The 20,330-nt window shown below is 39.9% G+C and overlaps 1 protein-coding gene across 1 annotated transcript; it reads left to right on the top strand.

The window, feature by feature from the left end:
• The first annotated feature begins 338 nt into the window (after positions 1–338).
• Positions 339–2,004, top strand: LOC104240670 (senescence-specific cysteine protease SAG39-like). The gene is made up of 2 exons (XM_009795541.2): positions 339–874; positions 1,174–2,004. Exons 1-2 carry the CDS (start codon positions 427–429, stop codon positions 1,743–1,745), a joined length of 1,020 nt encoding a protein of 339 aa, XP_009793843.2. The 5' UTR covers positions 339–426; the 3' UTR covers positions 1,746–2,004.
• The last annotated feature ends 18,326 nt before the right edge of the window (positions 2,005–20,330 follow it).

Raw genomic sequence — 20,330 nt, 5'->3', positions numbered from 1 at the left:
TGGGCAAACGGCGAAGACTTGTAGATTGAGGCAGTAAAACATCTAATTAAATTAAGCATTAGTACCTTTTCTGGGTAATTGAAATTTCCTGGAAAAGCATAAAATCAGTGTGCAATCCAGAAATGAATAATCCGAAAAAATAATTACTCGGAAGATACATAACGACTTCAGATTTTGCATCAATAAATCCAAATGGTCATAAATCAAAACTACTTTCCAAGATGGACTTGTTTTAATTTCCAGTTGTGAACTAAAAAGGAGGTTATATTATTGCCAGTCTAGAATAGTTATTGGGATATAATTTCTCATCTACGCCTCTATATAAATGCTATGCTACCAAAGGCATTGAATGCAAGCCTTAAACAACTTAATTACAACAATATTCTTTGTGATCAAACCATATTTCTCCCTCTGTTATACTTAACCATGGCTATGAAAATCAATTTGATCAGTGTTGTAATATTGTTCTTTGTAGTTGGCATGTACAAGTCTCATGCAACGGCTCGCAACCTGCAGCCAGAATTATCTGTGTCTGAGAGACACGAGCTGTGGATGGCACGTCATGGACGAGTTTACAAGGATGAAGCAGAAAAAGGAAAACGACTCATGATATTTAAAGAAAACATGCAATTCATTGAGTCAATCAATAGGGCAGGAAATCTGTCTTATAAGTTGGGCATCAATGAATATGCTGATATTACTTCAGACGAGTTTTTTGCTAGGTACACTGGATTAAACATGCCTTCACACCTTCCATCTTCTCCGGTATCGTCGATGGAATTCAAGATTAATGATCTAACTGATGACATACCGTCGAACTTGGATTGGAGAGAGAAAGGAGCTGTCACTGAAGTGAAGCATCAAGGTCAATGTGGTAAGATACAACATATCACACTACGTACATCTAGCTGGTATTATTTATATATATATATATATATATATATATATATATATATATATGAGTATGCATGTGCGTGTGAAAGAGAAGATAGTTATACTACATATATAAAGATCAGAACCTATCGACATCGACATTAAATTCTGGATTCTTACTTCATGTCCTTGCTAGTAGTTAATTATTTATTATACTTTCTTTTATAAGTATCTCTTTTTTTAATAAAAAGTTGATGCACCTTTCTATGTCTTGATAGATACTAATTTGTTTACGTATAGGATGTTGCTGGGCATTCTCTGCGGTTGGAGCACTAGAAGGAGCATACCAAATTGCAACAGGCCAAAAGGTGGAACTTTCTGAGCAAGAACTTCTCGATTGCACCACCAATAACAATGGCTGCAAAGGAGGATTTATGACCAATGCATTTAAATTCATCATAGAAAATGGTGGAATTTCCACTGAATCAGACTACCCTTATGAAATGAAACAAGACACATGCAGAAGCCAAGAGCTCACACCAGCAGTTAAAATAAGTAGCTATCAAGTTGTGCCTGAAAGTGAAACAGCATTATTGCAAGCCGTAACTCAACAACCAGTGTCAATTGGAATTTCTGCTAGCCGAGAGTTCCAATTCTACCAAGGAGGAACTTATCATGGAAGTTGCGCAGATCAAATTAACCATGCTGTTACAGCCATAGGATATGGAACTGATGATGAACAAGGTCAAAATTATTGGTTATTGAAGAATTCATGGGGAACATCTTGGGGTGAGAATGGATTTATGAGAATTATAAGAGGTACTGGAGGTCATTGTGACATCACCAAGTTGTCTTCTTATCCAATCATTTAATTTATCCTTACATATGATATAGTCCCTACGAAAGTATTCTATATTTCAGTTTCTAGTTATATGTTGTAGTAAGAATTAAAAGAAAATATTGGTCGTGCATGCAAAAGTGTTTTGCATGCAGTATCTGGGTCTTCTGTATTGGAACTTTAATTTATCGAATTATACGAGTGTATTGATTATATTATATGAAGCGTAATGTGTAATTGTGGGGTTTGTTTGACTCAAAAGATATCGAAACCTTTTTGAATAAATCAATCAAAGAAAATGAAGGGGTAAATTTTAGCTAAACATAATAATCTCTAGAACAGAAGATAGACCAGGAGAATGTAGAGGATAAGAACTTTTTATATCCTTCGAAAGAAAAAATTAACAATAATCCAGTCAGTTGTTTATGTAAGCGAGTTTACAGCAAGTATTATGAGTTAGGAAAAATGTCCAGAGTCCCTTACATGGTTGTTTTACGCTCTATATATATAAGGTACCAACCCCTTCTAAGCGCTAAAAGACAAGTTATAGGGATTATTCGAAAGAATATCCCCATGGTCCCCAAATGGGCCTACCCTACTGCAAAGATCGTACAGCCTCTTATTCGCCTTAAGATCGTCCTTTGCAGGATGTCGAACTTCCAGGATCTCGTTGTTCGTCGTACTCATCAACAATTGTGGTTGTTCAAATTTGGACCCATACAATTAGTCCCTCCGCTTGTCGAGGTTGCAACTTGGTGCGTCCTCGATGAGCGGACACCATACATTCTTACGGAGAAATTGGACCTTACGAGGCGTTACGGCCTGGCCAATGGTGGGCGGTCAGCGTGCTTATCAAGACACCAGGTAATGCATTTTACCGAGAAATGATGTCATCTTCACGTGCGTCATCATTACGCGTGTTTTCGAGACGGGGGTTGATGGCTTGTTTCTTCGATTTTGGTGCCACTCTGTGACCTTCCGCTTCGATTCTGGCGCCACCCAATCCTATAAATGGGTGGAGGGTTTATTTTTTTTAAAAAAATCTTGGCCATTTCATTTCTGATTACCCCCTCCTCATTTCTCTAAGCTTGCCCTGACAACCTTCTGCTTCTTCTTCTCACACTCTTCGTTCACAACTTCTTCTTCTTCTCTTCTTTTTTTGGGTTGTGTCACTACCTTTTTTAACTAAAGCATGCCAAGATCACATCAAACTCGTGAAGGGATCTGTGAGGCCGCCCCATTGTCCATGGCACCCCCTTCAGGCGGTGAAGATATGGTGGTAGAAGAAGGTGATAGTCTTCCTACGGTGGAGGAGTTACTGCCGAGACACCCCATGTATCGAAGTGACTTCCTCAAAGATCCCTCTTCTACTCCTACCCCCGTACTCTCTAAGACGGAACAAGTTCACATTGACGCTCTTCGTGCAAAGTGTGGCATTCCAGCTCACGTTGACATGGTTCCAGCGGGGAGGGATTTCGTAGAGGTCCACAGACCTGGGTACTGCGCTTTCTACGAGTACCCTTTCATGATTGGCTATTCTTTTCCCCTTTTCCCATTAGCGGAAGAGTTTTGTAGGTTCTACCAAGTTTTCCCGGCACAACTTTCGCCATATACGCTCAAGATACTTCTACTGTTGACCAAGTATGCGAAGTTGGCGGAATGCGATGTTTCTATCCACCACCTTTTGCACATGTTCTCGCCCAGCTTCCACAGGGGTACTATAGTGCATTTGAGGCACCGTGGCACAAAAGGACTGGTGGTTGGGACTGACGACCGAACAAGTCACAAGTTTTGGCATAAGTATTTCTTTGTCAAAATTGAACACATTATTTCTGACCACGCCAGGTTCCCGGAGCGGTGGAACGAGACTCGTAAGTGTCGCCACTCATTTTACTCTTCCTTCATCTATATTCATTATAGGGTTTGTTTGTTTCTCGTTTGCAGCTATGGGACGTCGGCTCTGCCCTATTACTGGCATAAGGGATTGGGTAGCCTGTCTGTTGCCCCATGTAGCGGAAACCCAAGATTGGCCCGCCTTCATAAAACGTTATGGCCCGAGAGTTCCATCTAATAAATGTTTTCCCCTTACCACTTTGTTGGTTATATGTCGTCGTCTATTGATACGACTCTTCATGACAACAGGTCGAGGTGCTTCCAGGCGGAGGGCACCAGTCCCTGCATTTTGATAGGCCGTCGACGCCGCAAGAATGCAGTTTACTTTGAATGAGTCTGTTTGAGGGGGTCATCCTCAATCAGTTCAAGTAGAATGTTCCTCTCGGGTCATGGTCGTGAGGGAGGAGGCTTCTTCAATACTGACCCCGTACCTCTTGGCCAAATTCTCTAACGAGGACGAGTCATTGTCAAGAAAAAGGAGGAGAATGGAGCTGGGGAAGGATGTGACCGTAGACTCCGGTATAAGTAGGGCGTCGCAGACGACACCTGTACCCACATTTATGGCCGACGCCATTTTAGCGGGGAGATCTCCCCAAACGGAAGGAATTTACCCAGGGGTCGGATCCGTGCGCTCTACTGAGGGAGGTGCATCGTCCAACGTTGGAGGCCGTCGTGTCGAGGGCGAAGGCTCAGGTGCAGATGTTGACTCAGAGGACATTCGCAAGTTCGTAGATCACCATACTCATGTGGAGGTCAGAGCGGAAGGATCTTATCGTCACATAATCATCCCGAGGGACTACAACTTGTTGTTGAAGTGCGATCAAGTGGCGTCTGTTTTAGCCTCTTTATGTGTTGCCCTTGAAAACGAGGTGCTTAGGGCGACGAGTGACATAGAGTTGTCCCAGAACGTCGTCGGTATGGCCTTATGGGTAGGTGCCTTTCTGTTCATTTTCGTCGTTGGGCTTGCGTTGTGATTGTCGACCTGTATTTTTGTTTTTAACTTCTCTTTTTTTTGTTAGACCCTTGTCATGGAGACCGAGCGCGAGCGTCGGGAAAGGAAGAGGACGGACATCTACGGGAAGATGTCTTCCAAGTATCAACAGTATCGTGCTAAGCATCGTGCAATGACCGATATTTATAATCAGGACCCTGACTTTTAGTTGTTCCGCAAAGGACTCAAACAGAGGGAGGACCAACTGGCGCGCAAGGTCGAGGAGTTGAGGGAGCGAGATGAGGAGCTTATGAAGGTTGTCGCCCGTAATAGTGAACTTGAGGCCTCCCTTAAGGTGAATGAGGATGAGCCTGAGTTAAGCAGGGGGTGATGGCCGAGAATGCCGATTTACAAGCAAATGTGGCCAGTTTGACCGCGGAATTGGGTACGAAGGCGGTGGAGATTCAGGGGCTTAAGGGCTAACTGAGTGTCGGTGTTGATAAGCTGGCGACGGCTATTTCTGGATCAGCGGCCTTGGAGAATACCCTCCATGTTTGTAGATCGGAGCTGACCGAGGAGAAGGAGACCTCTAAACTTAAGGTCGCGGGGCTTGAAGGGTGTGTTAAGGAGTTGGAGGCGGCGTTGTCTGTGTTGAATGGACTGTCACATCTCCTTTTTTTCGAGGGGATAGGAAAGAAAGGAGTTTTTCCAATTTAAGTGACATTATTTGAAAAGGGATAAATTCATTTGTATTTAAGAGTCGCCACTTGGAATAAATATTTACGGTGTCCCAAGTCACCATTTTAAATTCCCAATTCAAGGAAATTGACTATGATTAAGTCTGCGAAACACAGAAGACCGAGTAAGGAATTTTGTTAACCTGGGAGAAGGTGAGAGGCACTCCCGAGTTCCGTGGTTCTAGCACGATCGCTTTAATAATTATACCGGGCTTGACTAATTCTAGATATTTTATGTTCTAGAGAAATTTATGTTCTCTTACCTTAAACCGCTTTTAATTGCTTGATTATTTGAAATTATAGAATTATCTTGAAACGAATCACGTGCACGTGTATTCATTTCGCTTAGTGTGTCAGGAATCATGTCACACGTACGTGTACACAATTAATAACACTTTATTATTTTTGAGATTGTTTTGTCAAAGTTGCGCAAACGCATATTTTGCCTTTAATTTGGGAAATCATAACTATGTCACGCGAACGTGTACATAATCATGATAACTTATTGGTTAATACGCACCTAAAGCATATTAGCTTATTAGGAGTATTCCGTTTATTTATCTTTAATAAAGGTACTTCAAATCTCAATTTTACTAATTAAAATAGACTAAACTTAATTATTGACCTAAATAATATATTTCATCTAATACAATTTAAAAATGTAACTTTATGATTCAATCCCCAAAGTAGCGTATTAAATTAAATAATTCTCCAAATGATAAAAGAATGTACTGAAAATTAAAGCATAATGAGAACTCTCTTTGTGTTCTCTGAAATTTCCAAACATTTGAAGTCTACAACCTTAATTGCCATTATATTCTATTGGACAAAAAAAAAAATTGACTAAGTATTGGTTCGTTAGGGTCCCTCGTCCAACCAACAATGGATTAACATGGAAATGGATTTTAAGGAAATATTATTGGATACTAGTTAGAATCTAGACAAAAAGTATAACAACTTTCAGTATTATGATTGACACTAAAGTGAAGAAATTTAAATAATATGGATATGCAATTCTGCCGGTAATTAAACATCCAAAACTGTAAGTATTTCCTTTCATAAATTATTGTATTATCTTTTATCAACTTTTAACTCAAATTACTAACATTTAAAGGAATGAGAAATAATTAAAAAAAAAAAAAAAAAGTAGAAAGAAACCTGGGGATTCAAATCTTCTTCAATATATGATAGAAAGAACCTCCAGAACAAGTTTACAATGATGAAAATCCAAACTAAATACAGCAGCAATTAGATTTAGAAACCGAAATAAGAACTGAAACCCTCGTGTGAAATTGGAATCTTAACGGTGACCCCAATATTGACTCGTATTTTAGCCTCTATCTAGACTCCATGTCTTCTTCCCCAGTTTCCTTATTTTAAAGATGAAGAAGTGAAACCCTCTCTTGAAAGTTAATTCAGCCTCTCAATATTTTTCTCTCTTGAGTATTTTTCCAATCTTTTCTTTTCTATTCCTCTCAATTTCGTTGCTTTCCTCCCCCTCTTTCTTTCTTCTTTGCACAATTCTCTCTCCTTTTTTTTAAAGTAGATTGTGCCTTTACTGATGCTAATGAGATCATGTGCATGTTTTGTATGTGGGGTGAGAGACGTGAAAGTTAGGAAATGTGGGTGAGGGACGTGCGAGTGTGTGTGAGTGGGGAAGGAAATGATGTGAAGTGGAGGAGTCATGGATGAGTTAAATCACTTTTGAAATTAAATTTGTTACCAAACTTTTAAACTCACGTGAATACTTGCTGCTTCTTTTATTTTCTTTGTTTGCTAATTTCTTTTATAAATAGAATCCAATTAAATATTAAGACAAAAATTTTAATTAACTAACTCTATACTAACTAACTATATTTACACACACACTTTAAATTATACTAAGAAAAATACCATAACTTGCTTATTAAAATTCTAATTAAAAGAAAGCATATATGTGTATATATATACATTTGATTTATTTTTTTTAGAAATAAAATTTATACTCTGCGAATGTGACTTTTTAAAAAAAAAAAAAAACCTATTAAGAGTAGGATAAAAGTTTAAAATATTAAGATTAGACCTAAAAGAAATATTTATACTAAAACAGTATAGAATTTGGGTGTGGTCAAAAATTAGGTGTTCACATGGACAAGTGGCCTCATTAAGAGTAAAGGATGTAAGTCGATGCTCACAACCTTCTATGTCTCGTGCTTCGGCCAATCCGGTTGTGCTTCATCGCTTATATGAGTTGTAGGTCCATGCTGAGGCCCGACTTGACGTGTATAAGGCTTTTCGCGCCGAGGGGAGGGCAACTGAAGCAGAACTTCAGGTCGTGCATACCGAAGCTCATGCAGCTACTGAGGCATGCGGGTATGACCCTCTTACACCTGACGGGGATGACATCAACTCTGATGATGCGAACCGTCTTGCTTCGGACTCTTGGTACGAAGATGCGTACCCAACCGGGGATGACATGTAATCTTTTGTTTGTACTTACTTTTTGTTTTGGGACTTTTGTAGGAGGCATGGTTGAGCCCGTTGTAAATATATGTGTAAGTAACATTTTGATGTAATGTAGAATTTGTTTTGTCGATTCGAGTGGTGCTCTTTGCAATATCTGGTATCCAGGATACCTGTCGAACTGTTAAGCCGATTTAGCTTTTGGATGAGGTCGATTCCTTTTTTCTTTTGGCAATGGCTTTAGTCTTTGGGGTGCTACTTTCAAACGATCGTCGAAGTGGGATCCCCTCGTAGTTCGAGTGAGGTCGAACTCACATTTTCGTCAATGGCCTTGGCCATTGGGATGTTGCTTTGAACTGTTGTCGAAGTAGGATCCCGTCGTAGTTCGAACGAGGTCGAACTTCATATTTTCGTCGATGGCCTTGGCCATTAGGATGTTGTTTTGAACTGTCATCGAAGTAGGATCCCGTCGTAGTTCAAATGAGGTCGAACTCATATTTTTGTCGATGGCCTTGGCCATTGGGATGCTTCGAACTGTCATCGAAGTAAGATCCCGTTGTAGTTCAAACGAGGTCGAACTCATATTTTCGTCGATAGCCTTAGCCATTGGGATGTTGCTTCGAACTGTCATCGAAGTAAGATCCCGTCGTAGTTCAAACGAGGTCGAACTAATATTTTCATCGATGGCCTTGGCCATTGGGATGTTGCTTCGAACTGTCATCGAAGTAAAATCTCGTCGTAGTTTGAACAAGATCGAACTCATATTTTCGTTGATTGCCTTGGCCATTGGGATGTTGCTTCGAACTATCGTCGAAGTAAGATCCCGTCATAGTTCTAACGAGGTCGAACTCATATTTTCATCGATGGCCTTGGCCATTGGGATGTTGCTTCGAACTGTCGTCGAAGTAAGATCCCATCATAGTTCGAACGAGGTCAAACTCATATTTTTGTCGATGGCCTTGGCCATTGGGATGTGCTTCGAACTGTCGTCGAGGTAAGATCCCGCCATAGTTCGAACGAGATCGAACTCATATTTTCATCGATGGCCTTGGCCATTGGGATGTTGCTTCGAACTGTAATCGAAGTAAGATCCCGCCGTAGTTCCAACGAGGTCGAACTCATATTTTTGTCGATGGCCTTGGCCATTGGGATGTGCTTCGAACTGTCATCAAAGTAAGATCCCATCATAGTTCGAACGAGGTCGAACTCATATTTTCATTGATGTCCTTGGCCATTGGGATGTTGCTTTGAACTGTCGTCGAAGTAGGATCCCGTCATAGTTCGAACGAGGTCAAACTCATATTTTTGTCGATGGCCTTGGCCATTGGGATACTCGCTCACATTAGAGGTTTGATCATATTTCCTACATGTCGACTTTATACATACAATTGAGATTTGATTATATTCTTGTAGGAAACACATGTCGACTTTGTACATACAATGGAGATTTGATTATCTATATCCGGTCCCTTTATTACTTGGCCCGGAGAACATGTCGACAGACGGGGTAATGAATAATACTTCGAACCTCGAGACGTTCCCCTTGTCGCCTCATTAAAAACCTCATCGAGAAAATCCGATTGGGACAAAACCTGGATGAGGGAAAAAGAGTATGACTTAGGTGGCGCCTCCTTTCAGAAGTGGAATTATTTGAGATGGGAGACATTCTAATTGTTTTGGAGTAGTTTTCCTTCCATTGTCTCTAACTGGAATGCTCCTTTGTTTGTTGCCACCGTGATTTTGTATGGTCTGTACCAGTTTGTTTCCAGTTTTCCCTCATTAGGATCTTTCATTGCTTGTGTTTTAGCTTTGAGGATGTAATTTCCGACCTTGAGCAGTCGCACTTTGGCCTTCTTGTTTTAGTACCTTTCTACTTGTTGCTTTTGGTCTACCATTCTTATGTGGGCCATATCTCTTCGTTCTTCGACTTCATCCGGATCTTGTAGCCTACTTTCGTCGTTGTTTGGTCCGCTTTCATTGGAGTATCTCAAGCTAGGCTCTCCGACATCGACGGGTATAACTACGTCAGTCCCGTATACTAGTAAATATGGCGTCTCGCTTGTGCTAGTTTTTGGCGTAGTGCGGTATGCCCATAGTACTTCTGGTAGTATTTCAGGCCATAGCCCTTTGACGTCCTCGAGCTTCTTTTTCAATATATTCAGTATTACTTTATTGGAGGATTCGGCTTGGCCATTTCCGATGGGATGGTATGGTGTAGAGATTATTCTCTTGATATGCCATTTTTCGAAAAACTCGGTCATTTTCTTTCCGATGAACTGAGGTCTGTTGTCACAACTGATTTCTTTGGGGATGCCAAAACGGCATATTATAGTTTTCCATATGAACGCAATGACCTCTTGCTCACGTATTTGAGTGTATGCATTTGCTTCTACCCATTTAGAAAATAGTCAGTTAAAACTAAAAGGAAGCATACCTTACCTCGTCCTGCTGGGAGGGGTCTGACAATATTCATCCCCCACTTTATGAATGGCCATGGCGAAATGATGGAATGCAGGAGTTCCCCTGCTTGGTGTATCATAGGGGCATACTTTTAACATTGTTCACACTTCCTAACGTAGTCCGCGGCTTATTTTTTCATAGTTGGCCAGTAGTATCCGATGCGGATGAGGTATCAGACGAGTGTGCGGTTTCCCGTGTGGATGCCACAATGTCTCTCATGTACTTCTTCTAGTACTCTCCTTGTTTGATTTGTCCCAAGACACTTGGCCAGGGGGCCGCCGAACGTTCTCTTGTAGAGATCACAATTTACGAGGCTGTATTTGGCTGCCTGTATTCAAAGTTTTTTGGCTTCTTTCTTATCTTGTGGTAGCATTCCATCCTGCAAATATGTTACGAGACGGTTGCGCCAGTCCCAGGTTAGATTTACAGAATGTACCTCGACTTGGTCTATTACGGAATGGAAAAGAGTGACCACGTTCTCCTTGTTGATATTTTTGGTAGCTACCGCTAGTTTGGCGAGACCGTCTGCTTCGATATTCTGCGCCTTAGGTATTTGGTCGAGGCGACATTCATCGAATTCTGGCAGCAATTTGTGAATTTCTGATTGGTACTTTTGTAGTCTTTGTTCTTTGATTTGGAAAGTCCCAATAACTTGGTTCACCACGAGTTTAGAGTCGCAATAGAGGACGAGTCATCGAGCGCCATATTTTAGGGCTAATTTCAATCCTGCAATCACAGCTTCATACTCGGCCTTATTGTTAGTCACCTCGGGGCATCGTATGGACTGGCGAATTACTTCGCCCGTAGGAACTTCGAGGACGAGTCACAGTCCCAGTCCCGATCCCGATGCATTAGATGCGCCATCGGTGTAGAGGACCCATAGGTCGGAATGTGTGGAAGCGCGGAGCGCCTCCTGCTCTACTTCAAGAAATATTTTCGCGCTGAAATCAGTGACGAAATCGACGAGCACCTGTGACTTAATAGTAGTTCGCGGTTGATATGTTATGTCATGCTCGCTTAATTCTATGGCCAATTTGGCCAATCTACCTGATAGTTCGGGTTTGTATAAGATTCTCCTGAGGGGGGAGGTTGTTACCACTTTTATGGGGTGACACTGAAAATATGGTCTAAGCTTTTGTGAAGCTACGACTAACGCCAAATATAGTTTCTCAAGGTGAGGGTACCTTTTTCTGCATCAATTAAGGTTTTACTAATATAGTAAATCGGAGATTGCGTATCTTTGTTTTCGTGGATCAAGACTGCACTTACCGCGACTTCGGAGACCGCTAGGTACACTAGTAGGCATTCACCCAGGTCTGCCTTGACGAGTAATGGTGGCGAGGATAGATACATTTTCAGCTTCTTCAAGTCGTCGACGCATTCTGAATTCCACTGTAGTCTGTAGTCCTTCCTTAGCAGATTGAAGAATTTTTGACATATGTCTGACGATCGTGAAATAAACCTTGACAGGGAGGCTATTCGTCCTGTAAATTTCTGCACCTGCTTCTTGCTGGTTAATGTCTCAAGTATTCCTTCTATGGCCCTAATCTGATCCGGGTTGACTTCGATACCCCTTTGTGACACCAGAAAATCAAGGAACTTTCCTGAAGTTATGCCGGAGATGCACTTTTCAGGATTTACTTTTATTCCGTATTGCCTCAATATCTCGAAGGCTTCCTTCAGATGGCCAATGTGATCCTCTTTCTTTTTTGACTTTACTAGCATGTCATCGATGTAAACCTCCATGGTCTTACCGGGTTGTTCTTTGAACATCTTGGTGACTAACCTTTGATACGTCACCCCTGCGTTCTTGAGTCCGAACGGCATTACCTTGTAGCAGTACGTTCCTCGGTGAGTGATGAAAGTGGTCTTTTCTTGGTCTTCTTCATCCATTAGAATTTAGTTGTAACCGGAGTAGGCGTCTAAGAAGCTTAGTAGTTCGTGTCCCGCGGTTGCGTCGATGAGCTGGTCGAAATGTGGTAACGGAAAGGAATCTTTTGGGCATGCTTTGTTTAGGTCGGTAAAGTCGACACACATCCGCCATTTCCCATCCTTCATTTTGACCATGACCACATTGGCGACCCATTGGGGATATTTCAATTCTTGGATGAAACCATTAGCGAGTAATTTATCAACTTCTTCACTAACCACCTCATTGACGGTGGCATTGAACTTTCTCCTCATTTGTCGTACTGGCGGGTAAAGAGGATCGACATTCATCCTGTGTGTGGCGATGTCCTTTGGGATTCCTAGCATATTTGAATGCGAAAAGGCAAACAAATCGACATTGTTAGTTAAGAACTCATGATACTTACCTGGTTATGAGAGGTTGTGTCCGATATAGGCCTTTTTGTGCTATCGGTGTTGTCCAGTTTGACGGGGTCGAGGTCTTCTACAGTTGCCTTGCAAGCTTCTACGACATTCGGGTCTTTAATGGCCTCTATTTGTACGTTGGGTTTGGTTCTCGATATGGCTGATTGCTATGCTTCCGCACTTGCCCCATGGTGTGTGTGCAATCTTGGGCGATCCGGTAGCATTCTTGGGCGGTGCGTTGCTCGCCTCAGATGCTGAATATCCCCCATGGAGTAGGAAATTTGACTATTTGATAGATAGTTGACGGGATGGCTCGCATGGCATGTATCTATGGACGTCCTATGATGGCATTGTAGGTTGTCTCCTGGTTCATGACGTGGAACATCGTCTTCACGATGACTCCTCCTACCAGAACGGGTAGCACTATCTCTCCAGAGGTTCGCTCCACTGCATTATTGTAAGCACGTGATTTTTGCCCAATATGAGAATTACTCCCAAAAAATTCAAAAATAAAATGATTTTTCTTTGGTGTGCAATTGTGATATTTTGTGATATTTTTGAATAATTATTTGTATTTGTCTGTGCATGTTTATTTGTTAAATTAATAAAAATACAAAAAAATGTCGCATTTTGCATGTAGGATTTAATCCTACAATTGTTAGTAATTAAGTTTGTTTTACAAAAAAATAAAAATTACAAAAATAGGCATCGTTTGCATTTTTAGCATTTAATGTCCAAATATACAATTTTATGCTTAATTATTACTTAATTGTGCGTTAATTGTTATTGGGAGTTAATTTGCGCTTTTATAACTTAATTTAGTTCTTAATAATAATTTAAGTATTTTTATGATTTTAGTTTTAGAAAAATAAAAGAAGAAAAAAGAAAACAAAAATAAGAAAAATCGGATTGGGCCACTTCTTCAATTGTAAGCCATAGGCCCAAAAAATAGTCCAACCTTCCCCACGACCCGGTCCATTTCAAACCGGGTCGACCCAACCCAACTCCCCATCTTCATTTTTCATTTCTTTTTACCAAAACAACAAAAATTAAACCCTAAAACCTAAAACTAATCCCATCTGCCCCCTCTCCTCTCTCTCTCGTCTTCTCCCCAAACGACCCCCAACCTCAAGCAGCCATGGCTGCCCCCCACACACCCCAACCACCATGACCGCCTTTCTCGTCGTTGTCTCCTCCATGGCGAGCTCAAGCTCGTCCATGGATGCTTCACCATCTCCAGTAGCTTCCCCCCCCCGCCTTCAACGATCCTCCATCTCCATCCACCAACAACCCAGCCCCATCGTTCATGGCTGAACACCACCATGACAGCCCAGCAGCCCACGACAACCCAAGTCATGGCTGCCCCACCCCGTCGCCACCTGCTGCTTCGTTGCTCAACTTCAAGTCCCCGAGCTGCCGCGTCCAGCTTCTGCCTCATCGTTCATGGCTGAACGTCCACTGTGATAAAAATTGTTAGTTTAGTTATATTGTTGTTAGATTTAAGTTGAAGATTTAATTTAATTATTTTCAGTTTGTTTTATTAATTTTAAGAGGATTTAGTTTTAATGTAGAAAGGTGTTAGTTTAAATCGTTTAAATCCGTTGTTTGTTGTTAATATAGATTTAATTCGTATTCATTTTTTGAAGTTGGTTTTAATTTAGTGATTTAATGTGAAGTTATGTTTTGGTTTTAATTTTTGGATCATGCATCTTTGTTATAAGTTTCGTTGGATTTAATTTAAGAAAGATTAGTTGATTATTTGAAGATTAGTGATTTGAATATGTTTATTTGTTTTGTTTAAGTTTAATTCGAAGTTTGAACAAAGTTTGTTTGTTATTGTTATTGAATATTTTCATTCATGTTCATACTTTGTTTGGTTGATCTTGAATCCGAAATTTGTATAGTTTGATTTCTTGTTTATCATTTATGATTATTTCTTGAATTTGTCTCATAATCTTGTTTAAGTTTAATATAGGAATTGTTGGTTGTAATGTTGTTAGAGTTGATTTTAAGTTCAATATTATTGAATTTAGAAATCTGAATATACTTGTTTGTTGTTGTTGTTGAATCTGAAAATAGGTTTGTTTGTTGCTAAAAATATTGTTCATCAAATTTTAGTTGTTCTTTGTTGTTCAAATTGTGTTCATGTGATTTGTTGTTGAAATGTTGAAGAAATCATGTTCATATGATTTGTTGTTTGAATTTGTATAGAAATTGGTCATATTAACTATATTTTGGTTGAGTTTGATTAATTGATTTGTTATAGCTGATGGGGGTAGTTGGTAATTTGCAATACGTTCAGGGGTAGTTTGGTAATTTCAGTAAGGGCAGAGGGGCATTTTTGGAATTTAATTTCTGAATAATTATTTATTTTGAATGTTCTTTCCATTAAAATTAAGATAATATTAAAGTAATTAAGCATGGGGGACAAAATCTAATGGGGTGGGTTTTGATATAATTGTTTAATATAAATGGGGGACAAGACAAAATGTAGTGGAGGGGAATATGGCAATTATTTATAGTAGGCATGGGGGACAAAATATAATAGGGTGGGGTTGATATATTTATTTAATGTAATGGTAATGAGTGGGAAGATAATGGGTTTGGTAGGAGAAAGTGATTGATTTTAATTGATTAAAGGATTGATATTATATATAGGAAGGCTTGATCAGATTTTAAGGCAGGAGAATACAGACAGAAATAGAGAGAATACAGAAATAACAGAACAGAATTAAAACAGAAGAGAGAAAAAAGGGCTGAACATTTAAGAGAGAGAAAATTCCGAAAAATATTAAAAACTTTCAAATAAAAAAAAACTAAAAAAAAAATCTTCTGTTTTCTTTCATTGTTTGAAATCAGCATTAATTGTTGTTGTTTCATAAAAGCTGAAAGCTTTTGTTTTGGGATTACTACTCCACCGATTTGCAAACTCTGTTCCTGGGTTGTTACTGTTGCTGGACTGTTGTTGCTGTGCTATATTGTTATTACTGCTGCGGATTTTCATCTTCATTTTCTTTTGCTTCCAATATCAGGTACACAACTGACATGCTGGTTATTGTAAACTGAAACATGTAGCATGAATACGAAAATGAAGAGTTGAAGTTCCAGATTTATTTTAATTATATTCTTAATTTTATTTGTATGTATAATTTATTTAGTTTGCAAAAAATCAGAATCGTGTAGCTATTTAATACATATAGTGGAACATCCGACGATAACTTAACGATTGAACTATATATATATTGCCTAAAAATAAATAAATGGTGTAGTAACTCCATCAAGTAAAACGAATAGGCCATTTAGTAGGAACCTGGTAGAAATATTATTTAGTTAAATAATATTGGTTAATTTCAGCATGTAAATGGTCTAGGATTAAAATTAGATTGCTAAGTTTTTTTTTAATTTGACAAACTGAGAGCATGCCTAGTATAATGTAACTAGGTAATAACATGTGAATAAGACGGCCCAGGTCTAGTTTTATGTCATACACGTTGGGCCTGAGCCTGCAGTGGCAACAGACTGTCCTGTTTGCATCATATTCAAAATTCATCTATAACAACTCAAGCATGTAAATAAATTAAGATATTTTCTCTTTTATTTTGGAGAGACAAATTTCAATAGAAAAATGTAGGCATTTTAGGACTGTCATTTTAAAAAATAAAATGAGACGAGCCTCGCTTAATAAAATGTATAGATTGCGGGGCCCTCATAAAATGTTTAATTAAAATTAATTAGATTTTGGGATGAGCCGTTTAGCAAAATTCCACGGCCTTACCCAGAAATAATAAATACGCTAATTGCTTTAGACGCGCATTTTAATAAGCTTACATTCTTAAACACGGGTGCGCATTTATGCGATCCAAATCCAAATCCCAAAACATTGAATAAAAATACGTTCCGGATCGCGGGTGCATTTTATGTGACGCAATCCAAAGACATGTTTTTAAACGATGTTCACATTTTTAAAAAAAATATATATAATGATAAAAGCGGTAAAAAGATAAAATTTGCACATAAGTTCATATTTGTATAAAATCAGATAATCAAGCCGAATATAACAGTTGAGCGACCGTGCTAGAACCACGGAACTCGGGAATGCCTAACACTTTCTCCCGGGTTAACAGAATTCCTTATCCGGATTTCTGGTTCGCAGACTGTAATACAGAGTCATTCTTTTCCTCGATTCGGGATTAAAATTGGTGACTTGGGACACCCTAAATCTCCCAAGTGGCGACTCTGAAATAAATAAATAAATCCCGTTTCGACTGTCCTTTAAATTGGAAAAAACTCCCTCGCACCCTCGCGGGGGCGTATGAAGGAGGTGTGACAATTATTAAAACTCGTTAGCGTTATGCAACGCGATACTATTTTATCCTTGAGCCTCATCTGCATGAGGACCCATGGGTGAATAATATACGCGTCACTTCTGTCATCCACCATTATTCTCTTTACATCGGTATCCGCAATGCGTAAAGTTATAACCAAAGCATCATAGTGAGTAAAAGACAAACCGTTGGTATCCGAATTATCGAAGATGATACTATCTTCGAGGTCGTCATACCATTTGTGGTCGACTGTCCGTTTGAGTTTGTGTGTGGTGATGAACTTCACATGGTTGATTATCATATCGTCGCTGCCGCCTATGATCATTTGTATGGTATGAGCTGGCGATGGTGGTTTTGGAGGTCCCTGAGGTTGATCGCTCCCCCGAGTAAAGTTAACTCATCCTCGGCCGCTTAACAGTTCTTTCAGGTGTCCCTGATTTAGCATTCTTACCACTTCCTGTCGTAGACCTATGCAGTCCTCGGTCTTGTGCCCCCTTTCCTGGTGAAATTCACACAGAACGTTCGATCTCTGGGTGCTCGGATCTGACTTCATCTTTTGCGGCCACTGCACCTTTGTGTCGAGCTTTTCCAGTGCGTACACTATTTCCGAAGGAGAAACACAAAAGTTATGAGCAGATAACAATAGAGGCATACCTTTTTAGTTTCGGGGTGGTACGGTGTGTCGAGGTGCGACATCTGCATGTTGCGGAGGAGGTGGGTTAGATGTTCGGATATTGGGCTGGTGCCTTTCTCGATTGAAACGGGGTAGTTGGTCCCTTGGCCGTCGTTGTGGCGATCTCTCCTTGCATCGGTTTGGACTGATGTTAGTCGCTGGATCGGGCTGTTCAGGTCATCCTCGTCTGCCCTCACTTCGGCGCAATAGGCATTATGGATCTCTTCCCATGTGGTTAGGGGGTTATTTCATGAGTCTACTTAGCAGCTTTTTTGTTGCTTTTGACCTGTTTCTGTTTAACCCATTTTGGAAGGCTGCTACTGCCATCCCTTCTAACACATTTGGTAGGCTCATTCTTACCTTGTTGAATCGGGCTAGGAAATCCCGAAGTCCCTCGCCTGCCGTCTGCTTGAAGGCAAATATATCATTTACCCCAGTTTCTGCCTTTTTCGCTCCCGCATAAGCGGTGACGAACTTATCTGCCATTTCTTCGAACGTTGATATCGGTCGTGCTGGTAGTTGGGAATGCCATGTCAACGCTCCCCCTGTCAGAGTTTCGCCGAACTTTTTCAGCAGCACTGACGGCACCTATTCTTTCGATAGATCCATCTACTTTATAATATTGTTTATATATAACCTTCATTATACTTTGAGGTGGCATTCCATGTGTATCCACCTCACCCAAATATCAGGCCATGTAGGATTTTAATGGGTGGGTCGTTGCCACTGTGGATTTCTATTAAAAATAGGGGTATATATGATAAGTTTAGTAACGACAAGGGTATTTTTGTTCATAAAGTGTAACGAAGGTTAAATATAGATAATATTCTAAAGTAGAGGGATATGTTTTACCCTTTTTCCCTATTTTCAAATATGGTGGCATTTTAAAGGTTTTCAAAATAGAGTGGGGTATTGCCCTTCGCTGTAGGGTTGTTCAACGAATCGACCCACATCATGTTTTGGTAGCAACTTCGGAGCGCCCGGTATTTTATCAACCCTTTCCTGATGCTCTTTTATCTGATCGCGGAGTGTTTTTTTTCTCATTTTCCATCTCTTCCATTTTCTTTAAGATGGCCGTAAGTGCATCGTTGCCTGCATCAATGACATTATGAGTGTTACCTATTAGTGGAGTTTCTGGCTCATCGGCAACAACTGCTGTTTCTGCGGTATTATGCCTTTGATATCCCTTTGAACGAGTTTCTCGAGTATATTTCTCAAGGTGTTTGTCAACCATTCTTTTAATAGCCTTCTCACGGCTGGTGATGTTTCTCCTACTGCGGAGGTTGAGGTTTTCCTTTCGCGCAAGACAGTTAGGCCCTCGTGCGGGGGGGGGGGGGGGGGGGCGAGATCTCTTCCTCAGGTGTAGCACTTGGCGTTGCGTTTTCATTGTCTTCCCCACCGGCTTTATTGAGGGAATTCAGGAGGTTGTTCGTGACACCTACTATCACCTTTAGCCTTGTTTCTCTCTTTCCCGCCATTGTTGGCCTTTGTGAAGCTAAGAAGAGGTTATTATTTCTTTCAAGAATCTAGATGAAACTAAGATCTTAGCTATATAAATCCCCATAGACGACGCCAAATTGTTTGACTCAAAAGATATCAGAACCTTTTTGAATAAATCAATCAAAAGAAATGAAGGGGTAAATCTTAGCTAAGCATAATAATCTTTAGAACAGAAGATAGACCAAGAGAATGCAGAGGATAAGAACTTTTTATATCCTTCGGAATTTTTTTTAACAATAATCCAGTCAGTTGTTTATGTTAGCGAGTTTACAGCAAGTATTATGAGTTAGGAAAAATGCCCAGAGTCCCTTACATGGTTGTTTTACGCTCTATATATATAAGGGATCAAATTCTTCTAAGCGCTAAAAGACAAGTTATAGGGAATATTCGAAAGAATATCCCCATGGTCCCCTAATGGGCCTATCCTACTGCAAAGGTCGTACAGCCTCTGGTTCGTCTTAAGGTCGTCCTCTACAGGATGTCGAACTTCGAAGATCTTGTCATTCGTCGTACTCATTAACAGTCGTGGTTGTTCAAATTTGAATCTATACAGGGTTGTTGTTTGTTGACTAATTAACTATTTTAATTTTCTTAGTTGAAGCTGGAAGTTTAGAATTTTTACGCAAGTATTAGCTCGATTATATAGTCACTTATCCAAATTTAATAAGCAATTGACCAGAACTTCTCTATACTTGAGTACTTTTCATTCAATTTTGTCTTTTTTTAAAAAAAAATTCTTCTCTGCCTATCAGAAACAATATAATAGCTATCCAAGTAGAGGGAAAGAGGTGTGATCACACTTAGGAATATTGAAAATTCACAAAGATTGAATAACATGCTATCTCATAGGAGAATTGTTGACCTAAGTAAAAGAGAGTTTTGCAGATTGACAAATGAACTCAGACATGAACCAGGTTTATCCTAGTGAATTGCAGATATGGTCAACTAAAGCATATGAGTTGCACGTGAAAGAGATAAACCTCACTTACCAAAAATGATATCTCGTGATCCTGATTGAAAAGGTTGCATATTGGATAAGGAGAAAGACTCCTTACACAAAGAGAACACGGTTAAAGAGATGGATAGAGTTAGAGGATGAGACCAACTAGAACTCTTCCACCAAGGAAGAGTAGCATCTGTTTTCTAGTCAATCTCTACTTAATAACTCCATAAATATCAGTGGTGTTCTCTTTTACAGGTAATGCACATAAGCAGAAGTTAAACGTGAATTGAGAGCAAAATAGCAAGGCAATTTTGCAAGCAGTTTATGTGTGATTCAAGCGTGCAAACCTGAAGCTACTTGAACCAGATAGAAGAACCAGTTCCAAGTGTCTATCTTTTAATC

The sequence above is a fragment of the Nicotiana sylvestris genome, chromosome 2, assembly GCF_000393655.2.
Source record: "Nicotiana sylvestris chromosome 2, ASM39365v2, whole genome shotgun sequence".
Lineage (NCBI taxonomy): Eukaryota > Viridiplantae > Streptophyta > Magnoliopsida > Solanales > Solanaceae > Nicotiana > Nicotiana sylvestris.
Note: the sequence above shows the minus strand (reverse complement) of the source record. Positions and strands in the feature narration are given on the sequence as shown.